General features: G+C 33.5%; 1 protein-coding gene across 1 annotated transcript in view; it reads right to left on the bottom strand.

Moving 5' to 3' along the window:
- Nucleotides 1-1,329: 1,329 nt before the first annotated feature.
- Nucleotides 1,330-17,955, bottom strand: part of LOC117692916 (N-acetylglucosaminyl-phosphatidylinositol de-N-acetylase) — a 149,123-nt gene continuing 132,497 nt past the window's right edge. Inside the window, exons 5-7 of the mRNA XM_066079067.1 lie at nt 8,667-8,698; nt 7,377-7,507; nt 1,330-5,102 (exon numbers count right to left, since the gene is read on the bottom strand). Coding sequence (XP_065935139.1) covers nt 4,881-5,102; nt 7,377-7,507; nt 8,667-8,698 — 385 coding nt within the window. The 3' untranslated portion in view covers nt 1,330-4,880. The remainder of the gene's footprint in view (nt 5,103-7,376; nt 7,508-8,666; nt 8,699-17,955) is intronic.

Genomic DNA, 17,955 nt, shown 5'->3' on the forward strand with positions numbered 1-17,955 from the left:
TTTTGTAATATACAGGCCGAAGACAGAGCTCCAAGAACTTTATTATTCAGGTTATAGACATTTTCATGCAATTCATGCAGAGATTATAGTTGACAATTTGGGTAAAATACGGTATATTAGATGTGAATTTCCAGGTCATCAAAATGATGCCCAGCAGTACTCCCTTCTACCAAATATTGCCAGAAGAGAACTTCCCTTTCCTGAGGAGTGCGTTTTACTTGCCGATAAAATTCACCCAAACCGTTACCCCATTGTAACTCCGTTCACTTCACAGCAAATAAATACAAAAACACCACAGGTTAAACGAAAATACAGAAAATTAAATAGAATTATATCATCACACAGATCAATTGTAGAAAGATCAATTGCAAAACTGAAAGTCTAATAAACTCTGAACAGTGTTTGGGGACATTCGAGATCCATACTGTCTACTGTTGTGGAAATAACAGCAGGGCTTGTCAATAGAAAAGAGCAGTATTAATTATATCATGAATAAAACAATACATGTATATTGTTCTTTTTCATTTGTTTTATTTGTTGGGGAGGGGGTGGATGGGGGGCGGCAGTTACTTTTTATATGTGTGCAAAATACTTACGGTACTAGTATATTAAGCTGTCATAAAATCTAAATGACCCATTTCATATATATATATATATATACCTAGAGTAAGATAATAATTTATACGGTTGTTTTTTTCTGTCATAACAACGAGCGCAAGGTGAGATGTAAACGCCATGTATTTCGTAATTTATATTTACTACCACCCGGTAAATCCAAAATTTACAGCATGACACTATACCCTTTTAGTGATAAATGCGTTCCATACTGACAAATCGTTGTCGCTATTTAGTAAGTGTTCACCCATCCGAAAATGTCCAGTATTATGGCAGTAGTCGGAGATAAAAGGGAAATAATGTGTATTTATGAATTCATGTCATCTTTAAGACAAGTGAAAAGCTGTCAATGTGACAGCAAACCGGGTTTTCTTTTATGTGAACTGTATCCATAATCCATGTCAACCCATATCCAGTGAAATGGAGTACCTTATATGCAACATTTTGCCAAAAAATGACTAAGTTCAAAAGCTAGTATTTTTTCACATATAATCAGAAATCAAAATCCTAGCAATATGCACACCTCTGATATATGTACAATTGATCTGCAAAAGAACAACTTCCTATCTTAAAAACTGTAGGAGGAGTTATCCGTACAATGAGGGTACCCTATATGCAATATTTTGCCAGAAAATGACTAAGTTGTAGCATTGCACCGTTAATACCGGTAATATCCGGGCCGAGTCAGTTGATACTAAAGCATAATATCCACGCTTTAAAAGTTGAACTATTTATTGATAAATACCTACAACAACATGCAAATGTAAATATTCAAAAATGTTTGCTATAGTATACTATATACAATACTATACTTTCATAAAATATCTCTAATAAAAATGATATTTTTCCATCATTATCTTCCATGACCCTTTTTGTTTATGCTGAGTGTATTATTAAATAGCATGTAATTCATTGCTAAATAAATAAACATAATGATACAAAGAACTTCACTTATGATAATAAAAAATCAACTTTTGCCTTTTTGAAAAATAATATAATCTGGTATGTTTGTATTACCCCCTTTTCCAAATAAATATCAAATTAGACATCATTGAAATGGTGACCATTCCCGCTTAAATAATGGAAAGTAGGATAAAAACATTTCAGAGGGTTTTGCTTTGACGTTGACATATAACTTAAAAGAAATTTTCCAGTTGGCATAAAACTTTAAGTCATACTAATTATCCCTTACCAACATACATTTTAGGGTGTAATCTGAGCAGATTAAGCCAGAGGGAAATACTTTATGGACTAAAACTTTATTTTCATTCAGATATGACATTCACATTTGACCTTGAAACTTGGTCCAAAATCGTAAAATCTTTTTATGTAAAGTATGAGCTAGATAGGGCTACGTGGGAGAATAAATATGCTCTGAAAAAAAATTGTGAAGTCAAATATGACCTAGACCTTTGACTAAAGGCACTCTGTACGTAAAGTACAATGTATGAGCAATATTGGACCAAGGGGAGAGAATGTATGATCTGAACATGTTTTTCACATAATTCTGCTATGACCTTAACCTTAAACTTAGAAACTTGGTTCAAGGTCACTGCACACCTTTTACCCAAAGGTGCTCTAGATATGTTGATGAAGTATGAGCCAGATTGGGCCAATGGGACGATCTGCCCCAAAAAAGTTATCTCTGGCAGACAGATGGATGGAAGGACAGACTGATCACTATAAGGTATCCATCGAGCGGGACCCTTATAATTAGCTATACTCTGTCCCGAGTTTTTGCTTCCACCACATTTTGCTTGATATTTCGATAATAATAAATACCTTTGTGCTAAAACTAAGTTCATCCACTAATATGAATCAAAGTACTGAAGAACTGACGGGAGTTGATTTTGTCGATGTTTATTTATTTTAAAATCAATTATGATATTTTTCATGACAAGTACATGTAGTTTCTAATTTGAATTACGCACATTTTTATAACATGAATTTTTGGACTTTTTCGACAAGAATGTCGAGAAACCACCATATGAATCATGTTAAATAATATTTAAAGATAATATTAATTCAATCAAACTATGTATCAGTAGTAGAAATATTTCTCGAAAATTGTATGGATCCAAGCAATATTGAACTCTAGTCTCGTTCAACCAAACGCTCGGCTGACACCGTAAATCTCCGAAAAGGATTTACGGAGACAGCCGAGCGTCCAGTTGAACGAGACTATATTGAACTCTGGCGTAGGAATACATACAACTACAAAAAATATTTAAAGTGTCTGTAACATTTAAAATCTGACTATTTTCAAGGTTTTTATAAATAAGTTTCCTTGAAAAACAATGCTTATGCATACATTACATCGAATTCATCAATTAATTTCAAGAACTAAGTCTTGTCAGCAGCAATGATTTGTGCTGAGGTCCAAACACTGTTTCACTTTCAATTTGTCTGAGTAACTGCATAGGAGAGTTTATTAAAATCAGCTCCCAAAAATGACCAGATTTTCTGTTTTGAAACGGCCCCTCTACAATTTCAGGTTTCAATACACATCCAAAAAATAGAAAGTCTACGGGGATTTTGCATTTCATCAGCCATTAATAAGTCCGGATGATTACGTTAAAAAATTGCGCGAGGTATCCCGAGTACTTCCGAATGAAGAAAAAATGTAAACATTTCCCATTATAAATCTCCGTAAGAAATTTGTTTTCGTTCCTGTGAACTTTTATTAGTGAAAAATGATCATTGTTCAATGAAGATTTCTTGACATATTCCCTTTTATCGATTTCAATTGTATTTCTTTCACAGGTATGTGTATTTTTATTCAAAATCATCAAAAAATGATGGAAGCAATAACTTGGGACAGACCACAGAATATGTGGCCTTATTTTATACAACTTAAAATACTGGTACCAGTATTAAGCTAGGGGGCTTATTAAATTTAATTTCATTTTTTGTTGGTGGCGTAAGTTGAGAATGAGGAAAATAAATAAAATAATGAAAGCTTAAAAAAGGTTTTAAAAACAAAACCTGCCATTATACATGTATAAAGTAAAAAAAAACCCATAATATCTCAAATATACAATAGCACAAACACACAAATCAACAATACAATAATATACCTAGAATTAATGCAATAAAGTATAAATACAGTTTTATGTAATTTTAAAATTGAAAGTTTCACATAATTAAAGAATTTTGTTTATATTGTACATGTGTAAAAAAAATTTCATTCTATGTTTGCATTATATTCTTAAACAATCTCTATGAATGTATGTAAATGTTGCTCATTATGGAAAACATATTGCCAGTCTCAATGTGGGTCAATTCATTGAAAGGACAAGAATGTGCAAGACATGCTAAAATCCCCTGCATCCAGGATGTTGAAACTACAAACATTCACAACTTATAGAGAAATTTTACATTTGAGGGTGCTTGATAGTACAAGAATAAACATTATAATTACATGTACATGTATTTGGTTGTTATCTGAAGCATATTTATTACTTTGCAATTTAATCCCATTATATTAAAAAATAAATTTAAGGACACACGAGATGTTCCTCAATTTTATATAATTTTCCATGATATTTTATTTCTTATTAACATTTAAACCTGTTAATTCCCAAAAATTCAGGGTTCATTACCAGGCTCTTTTCGGAGTTAGAATATTTCGATTTTTTTTTAAAATAGCATGCAAAATGCATTTGAATGCTTATAAATAAAGCCATTCTATACATTTTCAATTGAACACTTTTCATCTAAATAAAAAAAGAATCATGTAACATAAAATATAATTATAAAATTACTAAGTGGAAATCTACACATTGTGGAGATAAGAAAAAATGGAAGATAGGTCGTGTCTGACCTTAAAGTTAAGAAAATAATGACCACTTTATGAAAACTGCTTCTGCTCTGATAAGATTAGATGAGATTTGTTCACAAAATTATGAATGAGAACAAGAAAATTTCTGTGGTGAGTTGGCTCTGTTAATGTGAAACTGCCATGGGCTTAAAAAATTAAGTTATCCCTAAAAAAGGGAGAAAGAAAAAACACAAACTACAAGTAAAATGTGGCAAAGAAATCATTCAACTAAATATGTGAGAAGAAAGTACTATTGTAATAATTCACATGTAAACTGACTATTTTTGCATCATTATTATATTTTATTAAAAAAAGATATTTACAACACAAAGATGATATCTTCCAATAATTTTAATCTTTGATGTGCGTTATTTAAAATAAATAATCACACAAAAGGTATAAAATCAGGGAATTTACAAAAATTTTAATCTGTTGCTATTGAAATTTACTCTACTCTAGAACTTCCTTTTCCTCTACGCATTTTGCTTCTCCTGTCTGCAACTTTCAACTTATTGGGCAAATTCTGTTCCTCTTCATCGTCTGTGCTTGACATGCTGATGTCCTGAGGAAGAATTTCCTCTAGAGTGTTTATCAGCATGTATCTAGAGAATACAATGTAGAGAGCCCTGAACCACACAAACTGGCTCCAGTGATTCAGCATGGCCCACTAAAATCATCATAATAAAAGATCAAGATGGTAGTACTATTATTAAGGTAAAACATAGATAATCACAGATCACAAAGCTCACCGAGATGAGGCATCACCTTTGTGAGGCATCACCTGTATGAGACCATCTTTATCATATTACTAGCATATGAAAATCATAGTAAATAATCTTGGATATTCATGGATACTGTTTTGACACAATATCGTATATCATATGTTAAAAAATTGCATAATAATCATATGTTCATTTAATACGGTATTATAAGATACAATATTTATCAATACAATAAAATAAAATATTGCACCTTATGATACTTTAATACAATAAATATCAAATAATACAATTAAATATTATAATAAATAATGATGCAATATGATATTGTAAGACATATTATGTTGTTATACTTTCATGTTAAATACTGAAATCTGATTGGTTAAGACGCAGTTAATAATATTTACTATTACCCTCAGCGTTAGCAACGCACTTGGCAACGGGTAACATTAAAAAATGTTACATGTGCGAAAATTATGCGCGTACGGTTCGCTGTAGAATTCACGTTATTCCTATATAAAAGCAGTAAAATATTCTTAAAAATTTTAAAAAAGACATTCAGTATAACAAAATAAATAGTGCCTGTTTGGGAGGATAACAGTTGAAATTGACACCCCTCGAAAACTATTGTCAACCTCCGCTTCGCGTCGGTTGACAATGGTTTTCTCGGGGTGTCAATTTCAACTGTTACCCTCCCAAACAGGCACTATTTATATAATATTATATCGTGTTATACATTACTGTATTTGATCACATAACACAATATTATAAAGTAACTATATAATATATGATACAATAAAGAATTATATAGTAATATATTATATAATCAATATCATATTATACAGCATTATATCATTTGATAAAATATGATATATATTACAATATTGTATCAAAATATAAAATACTATACATAATAATATCATGATACAAAATCATATCACAATGTACAAAAATTTGATATAATATCATATAACTATTTACATTTTTTTATTTGATATAATGTTGTATCATATAAAACAATACTGTTTCATATCATATAATACTATATCATAGGAGTCATGTTATATCATACAACAACAAACACATCTATCAAGCAGGATTGAGTTATGTAGGAGATTTTTTAGCATCCTTGTTAATGAAGATTAGGCTCTGCATTTCAAGCTACCTCTGCAATTCATTTATATTATAGTTAAATCAACTATGTAAGTTTGAAATAGTACTAATATCTATTAAACATATGACCTGTTCCAAAAAAACTAAACCTCCTCCAGCATCCGAAACCTATTATCATCAGTATCATAAGACACATCATCCATGCAAGATGGGTGAAGTTAGGACCAATAATTACTAAGATATAATCATCAGAGGGCACCTGCTCCAAAAAACTTAAACCAGCTCTTAAAACCTTAACCTCCTCTAGCATCTAAATCCAAATGCTCAAATTCAGCATTCATGCCTGTCAGGTGCATCAGTATCATTTGACGCACCATCCATGCAAGTTTGGTGAAGTTAAAACAAGTAATAACTAAAATTATAATCATCAGAGGACACCTGCTCCAAAAACTTTAACCAGCTCAAAAAACCTTAACTTTCTCCAGCATCCGAAACATACAGATCATATTCAGCATTTAAGCCTGTCTGGTGCATCAGTATCATAAGACGCACCATCCATGCAATTTGGTGAAGTTAGGACCAGTAGTAACTTGGAAATTGCTATCAAAGGGCACCTGCACCAAAAACTTTAACCTGCTCTAAAAACCCAAACCTCCTCCAGCATCTGAAATTCATGGCCTAGATTCAGCATCCAGGTCTTTCAAGTCCATAAGTAGGACAAGATGCATCATCCATGCAAATTTGCTGACGATAGGACTAGTAATAACTTAGATACAGGACCTGCAACAAAAACTTTAACGAGGTCGGGTATAAGCCCTGACTTTGTCTCGATGAGCTAAAAAGTGTAATAAAGTATTTGGTTTTTCAAATCACCTCCTCTTGAAGCATGAATATTTAATTTATTGTATCTTAACAAAAACGTAAGTACATGTACATGCAAGAAGGTAATATTTGACATTTTATGATGATCAAACTATAAACATGTATTAATAGAAAATATAATATGATCTCTCTCTCTCTCTCTAAAGTTATTACTTACAACAAATAAAGTAGAAGTATGCCATTACATGTAAGATCTAATATAATAGCATAGTTAAACAACTACTTACCCATCCTTTTAATAGTCCCCAAGGTGAAACAACAGATAAATATTGAGATGTCAATAAGGTTAAAGGAAGATCCAGAATGGAGACATATTTCCGGAAGATGCTGCTACTCTTTAGATGGAATGCCCGCAAATCTGAAACAATGCTTTTTAAATGATAAACTAGAGGTACTGTGAGCAAGCTCACAATTAATACCCCCCGCTAAGAAAAAAATCATAACGCGTGTATTTTTGCTATTATAGAAAATATTGGATGAATCTATTTCACTGTCCATTTTCTATAAATAACAACTGCTTTATTTTTGAAAACTGTTAATTTTTAGCTTCTAATATTTCCATTAATACAAAACATGACACAGACAGAATTAAGCTTTTTTGAAACAATGACCTTGAACTTTCTCAATTGACCTTGGGTCAAGGTCATGACACACCCTTAGGTCATAAGCAATCTTTGTGTGAAGTAAGAACTTCCAATGTTTCTCCATAAGAAAGATATGGACCGGACACGAATTTTGCATTTTTTCTGCCAGTGACCTTGACCTTGCCCAAATGACCTTGGGTCAAGGTCATGACACATCCTTGGGTCATAAGCAATCTTTGTGTGAAGTCAGAACTTCCAATGTTTCCCCATAAGAAAGATATGGACCGGACACGAATTTTGCACTTTTTTTGCCAGTGACCTTGACCTTGCCCGAATGTCCTTGGGTCAAGGTCATGATACACCCTTAGGTCATAAGCAATCTTTGTGTGAAGTAAGAACTTCCAATGTTTCCCCATAAGAAAGATATGGACCGGACACGAATTTTGCACTTTTTCTGCCAGTGACCTTGACCTGGCCCAAATGACCTTGGGTCAAGGTCATGACACACCCTTAGGTCATAAGCAATCTTTGTGTGAAGTAAGAACTTCCAATGTTTCCCCATAATAAAGATATGGACCGGACACGATTGCACAGACAGACGGACAGACAGACAGACAGACGGACGGACGGACAAGGTGATTCCTATATACCCCCCCCCCAAACTTTGTTTGCGGGGGGTATAATGATAATTAACTATTCCAGCTCAAATAAATGTGACAGATAAACTGTCAGAAATATTGATCCATTGATATCTTGATAACTCTAAATGAAGCATGGAAATTAATATTCACTTATATCGTACAGAAAAAGACTTTGTTTAGTGGAATTTAATATAATATTAAAACTTCTTGTTAGCATGTTTGTAAAAAGACGTGTAATGCTCCTTCCAACCACAGTCTACATTCAATGAAACATTCACAAACTTAAACTTACTGTTGGGAAGAATCCCTTTGTTGCTTAAACTCCTAAAAATAAATTTATTCAAATATTAAGATGATATCAATAAACATAATTTACAGTATATAGCAGTATTTCACTTATTGTTTGTCCTGCTTGCTAATATAATAATAAATATGGAGCAAAAACAATCTTGCATACAGCATTTACTTCTTTATAAACATGTGTACTTAAAATATCAAGTAGGTACATATTTGAAATGAAAACCAGTTTTACATAGAAATTGATTTTGAATATTTAGAACAGAATTTGGTATAAATTTAACACACTGACAAATTTTTTGTTATTAACAAAAAAATGTCCAAATGCCACATTGATCACCTGAGCAACAGTAGTCGCAAGTCAGCTTAATTTAGTCTAATACAAAATCTAGCCAATTTAGTAAAGTACAGTATGTCTTTATGTGTTTTAAAAGATTTTCAAATTTTTCTTCATGTATTCCTATGCTGAACATTGACCACCTTCTGGTGCATCCATGATCTTTGTTTCAATGATTAAGAAATATTTAACCCTTTGTGTGCTGACTTGTTTTACGGCAACTTATGTCCCAGTACTGAGTTGTTTAAGAACATCAGCAACTTTAGTAGCATATCATATTTAACATGAAGTAATTTTAGTAATTGTTAGCTTACGCTGTTGAAATTTGTTACAGATATTGTTTAATATCAGCTCTCTCTGACACAAATTAATCAAGATGGATTTTTACATTTATGCCCATTTTTCGGTAACCATGGCAACATAAATTAAGTAAAATGAAGATTTTTTGATATTCAATGTTTTATTATGGGGATAACATCAAACTTCCCAAAATTAAATGAAAACAAAATTAATACAAGTACTTTTGAGAAATTAAATCAAGAAAATAAAAAGAATTGCTGGCAAAATTATCAGAAATCAATTCAAAAAATTAATTTCAATGCATGTGTTAAATGAATGAATATCAAATGTCAATTAATGTCAATAAATTATAAATTCTGATAAAATGTTGACAGTTAATAGTGACGCGAGTTCACCTCTCAGTGGGCTAGCCTAATAGCCTCTTATAAGCTAGAACATAGTCTTGCTTGGTGTGGTATATCGCAAAACATGGCTCTATGCACAATGCCACATTGCATTGGCTACATTCATATAAAGTCTGCCTTCCTGGCCTTTTTCTGCCTTCCACTCATTTGCACATTTGCTACATATACAAAACAGTCTGCAGACAGTCTTAGTCACAACAATTTTTCTTAAAAAGTGGTGACCACTAAGCCTCTCCAGGGACTTGCCAGTTGCTGGTCTGCCTGCTACTTTTGTGTGGAACTCTATAATATTTTATGTTTTTATTATGGTGGGAACCAAGAGGCAAGGAGCCTGTAAATTATTTTGGTAACACGCTTTTAGGTAATTAAAGGTTACTTTTCATTTTAAATATTTCTTTTTTACCAAAGCCCATCTTTTGGCACTTGAATAAATGGCCATGCAAGCATGTATGATAAAGCTATATCATATACATGTAGTTAAATTTATTATTATATAATTATTTGTATGAATTTTAATGCGTTTGTAGGAAAACTGGTTTTATTTATTATGAAATGGCATACCTATGTCATCGTTACATCCTTACACTTAATGATTATTTGTTTATACTCCATTATTTGATGCTATTAAAACATATTTAACTTGAACACAACCTGAAGTCAAACACATGTTGCCAGGTAAAGCCATAGATTTTCATTGTATTTATATGCTTATTCCTCCTTTCCTACTACAGATGATGTCGTGACCTTCCTTGTTCAGGCAATATAAATATAAGTCTTGACAAGGTGAACTTGTGTTGCGTCTTCGGGGTCGAAGACTATTTAAGGAGAGAGGAATGTAGTAGTTGGGGTTATATGATATGACAGTGGATATTGGCCTGGGTAGCTCAATGGTAGGCTCCTGATTAGAGTTGCAGGGTTCCCAGCTTCGATTCCTTGTCCAACCATAGATTTTAATTGTATTTATATGCTCATTCCTCCTTTTGTACCACACATTAAATATTACCACCAGAGTTGCTCAGGAGCTTATGGATCAGTTTTCTTTGAAAAAGCCTATGATTTCTTCACAATTTTCCTTGTAAAGGACATAAGTATTTAAAATGATGAGGGTCAAAATGTGAAAAAAATACTTTTTTCCACCATTTCAAAGTTTTCACTGCAAGCAAAGATCAATTCAAGAGTCCTAATAAATACATTCTACTTTCCACGTGCATGGTTGGAAAGTGATTACAATTTAATTCATGCATTTTAAAACTGCTTATCAATAAACTATATTTTTGGTAAAGTTTGGTTTATGTTGAAAACATTTCAGATCAACAGAGCACAAAATAAATGTTTATAGCAAATGCAAAATAGGAAAGTAGAATGCTGCAATGACTATCTGAAAATAGTTTGGGAACCTCTTAGGGTACCCGACGTCAATAAGAACGGACTGTGCCAGCTAGTAGCACCCATTACGAGACACCATAGATCCATGCGAGCAACAAGTGGGTCTTCCGTTTGATTATAAATTTATGATAGGGTTGAATTAAAATGTTGACATTTGGTATGAGTTACTATATTAACTTCCTTTTAACTATTTTTAAAACTGTTTTTAGTTTTGTATTCAGTACAAAAATGTCTACAAAACGTATATGCTTAAAATTCCAAAAATAGAAATTTTGGAATCACTTCCGGTGACGACCGGAAGTGACGTCATCAACACAAATGTACGTGATAAAAGACCTTGATATTTTACACTATTCGTGAAAGAACTATATATGATAAGGGTCAAAAATGGCTCCCTTGCCAATATTGATGATTTTTTCTCTGTGGGTAGAGTTAGTGGTAATATGTTTATATATACATAGTTTGTCTTGTTAACATGACTTTCAAGGTCATTTCAAGGTCACCAATTGTCTTAATGTAACGAGGTTGCATCAAATTACACTTCTTGGTCAATTTTTTTATTTTTTAAACTTTTTTTCAAAAAACAATTTTGCTGTAAAAAATATCTGCAGGTGATAAGCTTTACTTAAAATTAATTTATTGATATAAATATATTTAGCATTCTATCTGTATTTGAGATTTTGAAACAGCGTAGCACCATTCCTGACTAGTTTTAATGAGCCAGCATGTCATGACGTCATTATTAAAGAGTAAAATCAGATCATATAAATAAAATCAATCATTATTAAAAAAAAAAATTTTTTTGATAAATAACATTGAAAAATATTTTTGTTCACATTATTTGTAACTTGAACATAATTAAATTGATCGGGGTATATTAATATGAAATAGCTGGCACGAGGAAACTTGACATCGTCTGGTTCATGTAAACATGGTAAAGGCTGCAGCTTATCAACTTACAATTGAGGTACATGTATAAGTTAAGTATGTAAACTCAACAGTTTAAACAGATAAAAAGTGTTTACTTTCTTCGACATCAAAGTGATGTGCAGCCAAAGTGATAAAGAATTTCTCCAAGAAATATTTTTTTAATATATATAATATTTACTAGACTTTGACACGTGCGTGCACGGGTTGAAAATGCACATGATATCGGACATTTACGAAATAGATACATCAACACACCGTATTGTTGACATTTACAGAACCAAGCTTTAAGCCTACAATAATGCTATTAATTTCACTACACTCTGCTTCGTTACAATAATCTAACTGTGTCTCGGGACAGGCCATCGCCACAGTTAAAATGCTTCCCATATACCCGTAATGTAGCAAATAATTATTCTTCATCACTTTTTCACCAACGTTTTTTACTTGCTTCGAATTAACGCACCATGTTACATGTTTTGTAATATCGTTTCTGAGTTTATCCATGTAATATTGTGGAAACATAAACTAACAAGAGGCCCATGGGCCACATCGCTCACCTGAGGAACAATAGTTATGATAAAATCAGCTTAATGGAGTCATAATACAAACAATCTGGACAATGTACAATAATACATGTAGATCCTGTATAAATAAAATCCATTTTCCCCCTGGATATTCTTATGTTTATAATCATTACCGGTATTTCCTTTTCTAACAGGATGATTTTATAGTCATATCACATGTTGAGTATTGCAGTTCTCAAAAAGATCCTTAACAATTGTTTATATATGGGATATAAAGCTACATCAAACTCTGAACCTTCTTGTGAGGCCAAAAAATTGTCCTGGAGCCAAAGTCTTAACAATTATAAAGAATCATCTGGCTGATTAGTTTCTGAGAAGAAGATTTTTAAAGATTTACTCTATATATTCCTATGTAAAACTTCGACCCCCCCCCCCCCATTGTGGCCCCACCCTACCCCCAGGGATCATGATTTTCACAACTTCCTGAGGATATTCCACACAAGTTTCAGCTTTCCTGGCTGATTAGTTTCTGAGAAAAAGATTTCTAAAGATTTACTCTATATATTCCTATGTAAAACTTTAACACTCCCCCCTCCTCAATGTGGCCTCACCTAACCCCTAGGGATCATGATTTTCACAACTTCGAATCTACACTACCTGAGGATACTTCCATACAAGTTTCAGCTTTCCTGACTGATTAGTTTCTGAGAAGAAGATTTTTAAAGATTTACTCTATATATTCCTATGTAAAACTTCGACCCCCATTGTGGTCCCACCCTACATTCAGGGGTCATGAATTTCACAACTTTGAATCTACACTACCTGAGGATGCTTCCACACAAGTTTCAGCTTTCCTGGCTGATTAGTTCCTGAGAAGAAGACTTTTAAAGATTTACTCTAAATATTCCTATGTAAAACTTCGACCCCCCATTGTGGCCCCACCCTAACCCCGGGGGTCATGAATTTCACAACTTTAAATCTACACTACCTGAGGATGCTTCCACACAAGTTTCAGCTTTCCTGGCTGATTAGTTTCTGAGAAGAAGATTTTTAAAGATTTACTCTATATATTCCTATGTAAAACTTCCACCCCCCGTTGTGGCCCCACCCTACCCCCCGGGATCATGAATTTTACAACTTTGAATCTACACTACCTGAGGATGCTTTCACACAAGTTTCAGCTTTCCTGGCTGATTAGTTTCTGAGAAAAAGATTTCTAAAGATTTACTCTATATATTCCTATGTAAAACTTCGACCCCCCCATTGTGGCCCCACCCTACCCCCGGGGGTCATGAATTTCACAACTTTGAATCTACACTACCTGAGGATGCTTCCACACAAGTTTCAGCTTTCCTGGCTGATTAGTTTCTGAGAAGAAGATTTTTAAAGATTTACTCTATATATTCCTATGTAAAACTTCGACCCCCCATTGTGGCCCCACCCTACCCCCGGGGGTCATGAATTTTACAACTTTGAATCTACACTACCTGAGGATGCTTTCACACAAGTTTCAGCTTTCCTGGCTGATTAGTTTCTGAGAAAAAGATTTCTAAAGATTTACTCTATATATTCCTATGTAAAACTTCGACCCCCCCATTGTGGCCCCACCCTACCCCCGGGGGTCATGAATTTCACAACTTTGAATCTACACTACCTGAGGATGCTTCCACACAAGTTTCAGCTTTCCTGGCTGATTAGTTTCTGAGAAGAAGATTTTTAAAGATTTACTCTATATATTCCTATGTAAAACTTCGACCCCCCATTGTGGCCCCACCCTACCCCCGGGGGTCATGATTTTCACAACTTTGAATCTACACTACCTGAGGATGCTTCCACACAAGTTTCAGCTTTCCTGGCTGATTAGTTTCTGAGAAGAAGATTTTTAAAGATTTACTCTATATATTCCTATGTAAAACTTCGACCCCCCATTGTGGCCCCACCCTACCCCCGGGGGTCATGATTTTCACAACTTTGAATCTACACTACCTGAGGATGCTTCCACACAAGTTTCAGCTTTCCTGGCTTTCTGGTTCTTTAGAAGAAGATTTTTGAAAATTTCTCGAAATTTTTAATTTATTTCTAATTATCTCCCCTTGAAAACGGGTGTGGCCCTTTATTTTCACAACTTTGAATTCCCTTTGCCTAAAGATGATTTGTGCCAAGTTTGGTTGAAATTGGCCCAGTAGTTTTTGAGAAGATGTTGAAAATGTGAAAAGTTTATGGACAGACAGACAGACGGACAGACGGACGACAGACAAAATGTGATCAGAATAGCTCACTTGAGCTTTCAGCTCAGGTGAGCTAAAAAGTCTCCCGTGATTTAGTGTGAATGTAGTGCGCATGCGCAAGATTGTAAAATCAAAAAAATCCAGATGATTTCCGGATTTTTAAAAGGATTATTAGTTAGCGAAGCTTGATTGAGAAAAAATAAAAACAAATTGGAAATCTTCAAGTACCAATGATGTGTAAAATATATAAAACAAAAGACAGTAATCTTCCGATTTCTCGGTATTAAAGCCCAAAAATTCGAGTCTATTATCTTAATATATATATATAGTATAATATATAGTATAGATGAGCAATATTGAATTAAGGTAGTCCTAAACTCGGCACTAAATGGGCTCAATCATTAAAAGCTTAGCTTTAAATGATAATTATACATTCTATCAATACATATACAAAAGAAAATATGCATGTTTGTTTGTTATCACCTCTCAGACGGGTGTACCCCCTTGCGAAAATTATTGACAATTGAAATTTGCCAGACGTCCGTTTTTCCTAAAAATAATTACCAATTTTGGGAAAATTAGAACTGAACATACAAAATAGAGTATAAATATTTATTTAAGCCATATCTCATCAATAATTTTGCGCAAATTGTTGTAAGTAAGTACGCTTTATGGACCTGATGTATCAAATAGAATACAAAAAATGCAATGCTAGTATCGCGTTTGGTAATATTTTTACTATTTTATTTCATGGTGTTTATTCTATAGATTGGGGGCATCAAAACAAAGAAGATATAAGCATACCTCAGATCCTGGTTAATCAGAAACTTCGTTTTTCATTTTACTTTAACAGAATCGAGTTTCTCAACATTAATAATTTCTATCTCTCATAGAATACATATATTACTGTTCTAATTACTTATTATTGTCATTGTTTACAACAGCGATGTAGAGCAAAATCAATATCGGGTATCTAAAACGCTTTGTAAAAGTCGAACCAATATTGTAAAATCCGTATTATGACGTAGTGCGATACTCGGACTACTTTAAGCAATATTCTTGGATACATTAAAAAAAATTATTATTATCTAGTGATATGCTGAAATCATTCAAAGCATTTGAAAATTGTTATAAACATACCGGTACATGAATACAGCACATGTTGATTGAGAAATCAACATTTAATTAAAAATTTATTAAATCAGAGGGAGATAAAATCAACCAATTAATGTTTTGTAAATCTTACAGTTAATTATTATTATCTAGTGATCTTTAATTCATTAAAACATTTTAAAATAGTTATAAACATACATGTATACAGCACATGTTGATTGAGAAATCAACATTTAATTAAGAATGTGCTTGTATTAAATCATAGGGAGATAAAATCAACTAATTAATGTTTTGTAAATCTTACAGTTAAATATTTGTATCAAGTGATGCTCAATTCATTCAAAACATTTAAGAATAAAGAGAAAAACAATAATTAAACTTATGAACTCTCTCTCTCCTTGACCTAGATTTTTTAAGTTACAGACAGAAGGTAGCACATTTAGTTCATTCATCCTCCATTGTCTGGTCACTTTCAGAATCACTAACATTCACTTCCCTATGTCTAGCATCATCAATGTTTGTTGTGCTAATTTCAACACAAGAGTTGTGCTTTGCTTCATGTCTTTCATACCCAAGGTACCACAGGGCGCTGGCAATGTGGGTGCAGCAGCCGACCACTCTGGCCCCAACTTTACAAGTGCAATGCCATCCACTGATCTGCTCCGGTGTGTACTGTATCCACAGTGTGAGACTGACTGGAAATGTCTTGATTGAATTTTCAATTTCATCAAAGAGTCACTTTCCTGGTGCACCATCAGCTGAAATGTTCCATCTTCATCCAAACGCTCTTTCAATAAAATGGGGCTTGGTGAATTTGGTAAACACCCATCGTAATGTTTCTTAAGGTCTTCTAAAGACAAGGATGGAAAGTTACAAAGGTTTTTTGAATCAACAAGTGAAAATGTGCTCCTTGTTCTCAGTAAGTTTTTGTTGTCAGCAACTAAAGCAGTTGATTTGGTTGCTTAGCTTTATTCAGCATTTCATTTGCCCATTTAACATCCTCCTCAGTGTTAATAGCAATGGCGGGTCTGTATTTGTTGCACAACAAGCAGGTGATGCGAACAAAGTCACCAATAGATGGAACGAGGGTGTTTGGCAACACCTTGTCCAAGAGCTTACACTTCTTAATTCTACCATTAACGGCCTCCACAATCCACCTCACTTTGGTAATCATTCTACTTAAGTTTGCATCTTCAATGGAGTGTTCCTTTTCTTTCTTTTTTAAAAAAGGTGGCATTCTCACATGTTGTTTTCCTCTAGAAATTCCAGTGCATCTTAAAAGCCGCGATCGACTAGAAAGACATCACCATCTCGAAACCTTTGTCTCGAGTCTTCATTACAAGTTAAGAAATGTTTAGTGATAGAAGCATCACTATTTGATCCATCAGCATAATACAGCCTCAGTACCTCTAATATGTATCCATCTGTTCCTACAATCATCATAGGTTTTAGAAGGGATCTGTTTTTGTGAGTACAATAGCTGTAAGTGCGTCTTTGAAACTGGTAGTCACAGCTTTTCTGTGTGTGTGTGTGTGTGTGTGTGTGTATATATATATATATATATATATATAATTATATATGTATGATCCATCTAGTACTACGACTGCATTGCTGTCATCTTCTCTGAAGAGTGTTTTTGCAGTTTCAGTGCAGTGTAAGGCGGCAAAATCTTCATGTGATAGATGACTGAACCCCAGGTTACTTGGAACGAAACTGGACATTAAACATTGTCTGGTGGTGGACTCCTAGGAAAACTCCTAAACATGTTCTTTTAGAGCGAATTTCTGTGTTTCTGATATCTTCTAAATTGATCTTTTGTAATTCCAGTTAGTGTTTCATAGTCTTCATCGCTTAATAATGCTGGAATATCAAAGTTCAACCGGTGACAGTTAGCTCGAAGCATTTTCCTGATATGAGTAAACATCTGAGTGGGAGAACATGTCACTGGTCTTTGCTGCTCTCAGAAGATGAAGTGCATCGTTAGAAAAGAAATTGTTCTCCAAATGTTTGTAGCAGCATCTGCTTTTTGGGTGAATAAAAACGCCGCAGTTAATAAACGCCT

Source organism: Magallana gigas, chromosome 3 (assembly GCF_963853765.1).
Source record: "Magallana gigas chromosome 3, xbMagGiga1.1, whole genome shotgun sequence".
NCBI classification, from domain to species: Eukaryota; Metazoa; Mollusca; class Bivalvia; order Ostreida; family Ostreidae; genus Magallana; species Magallana gigas.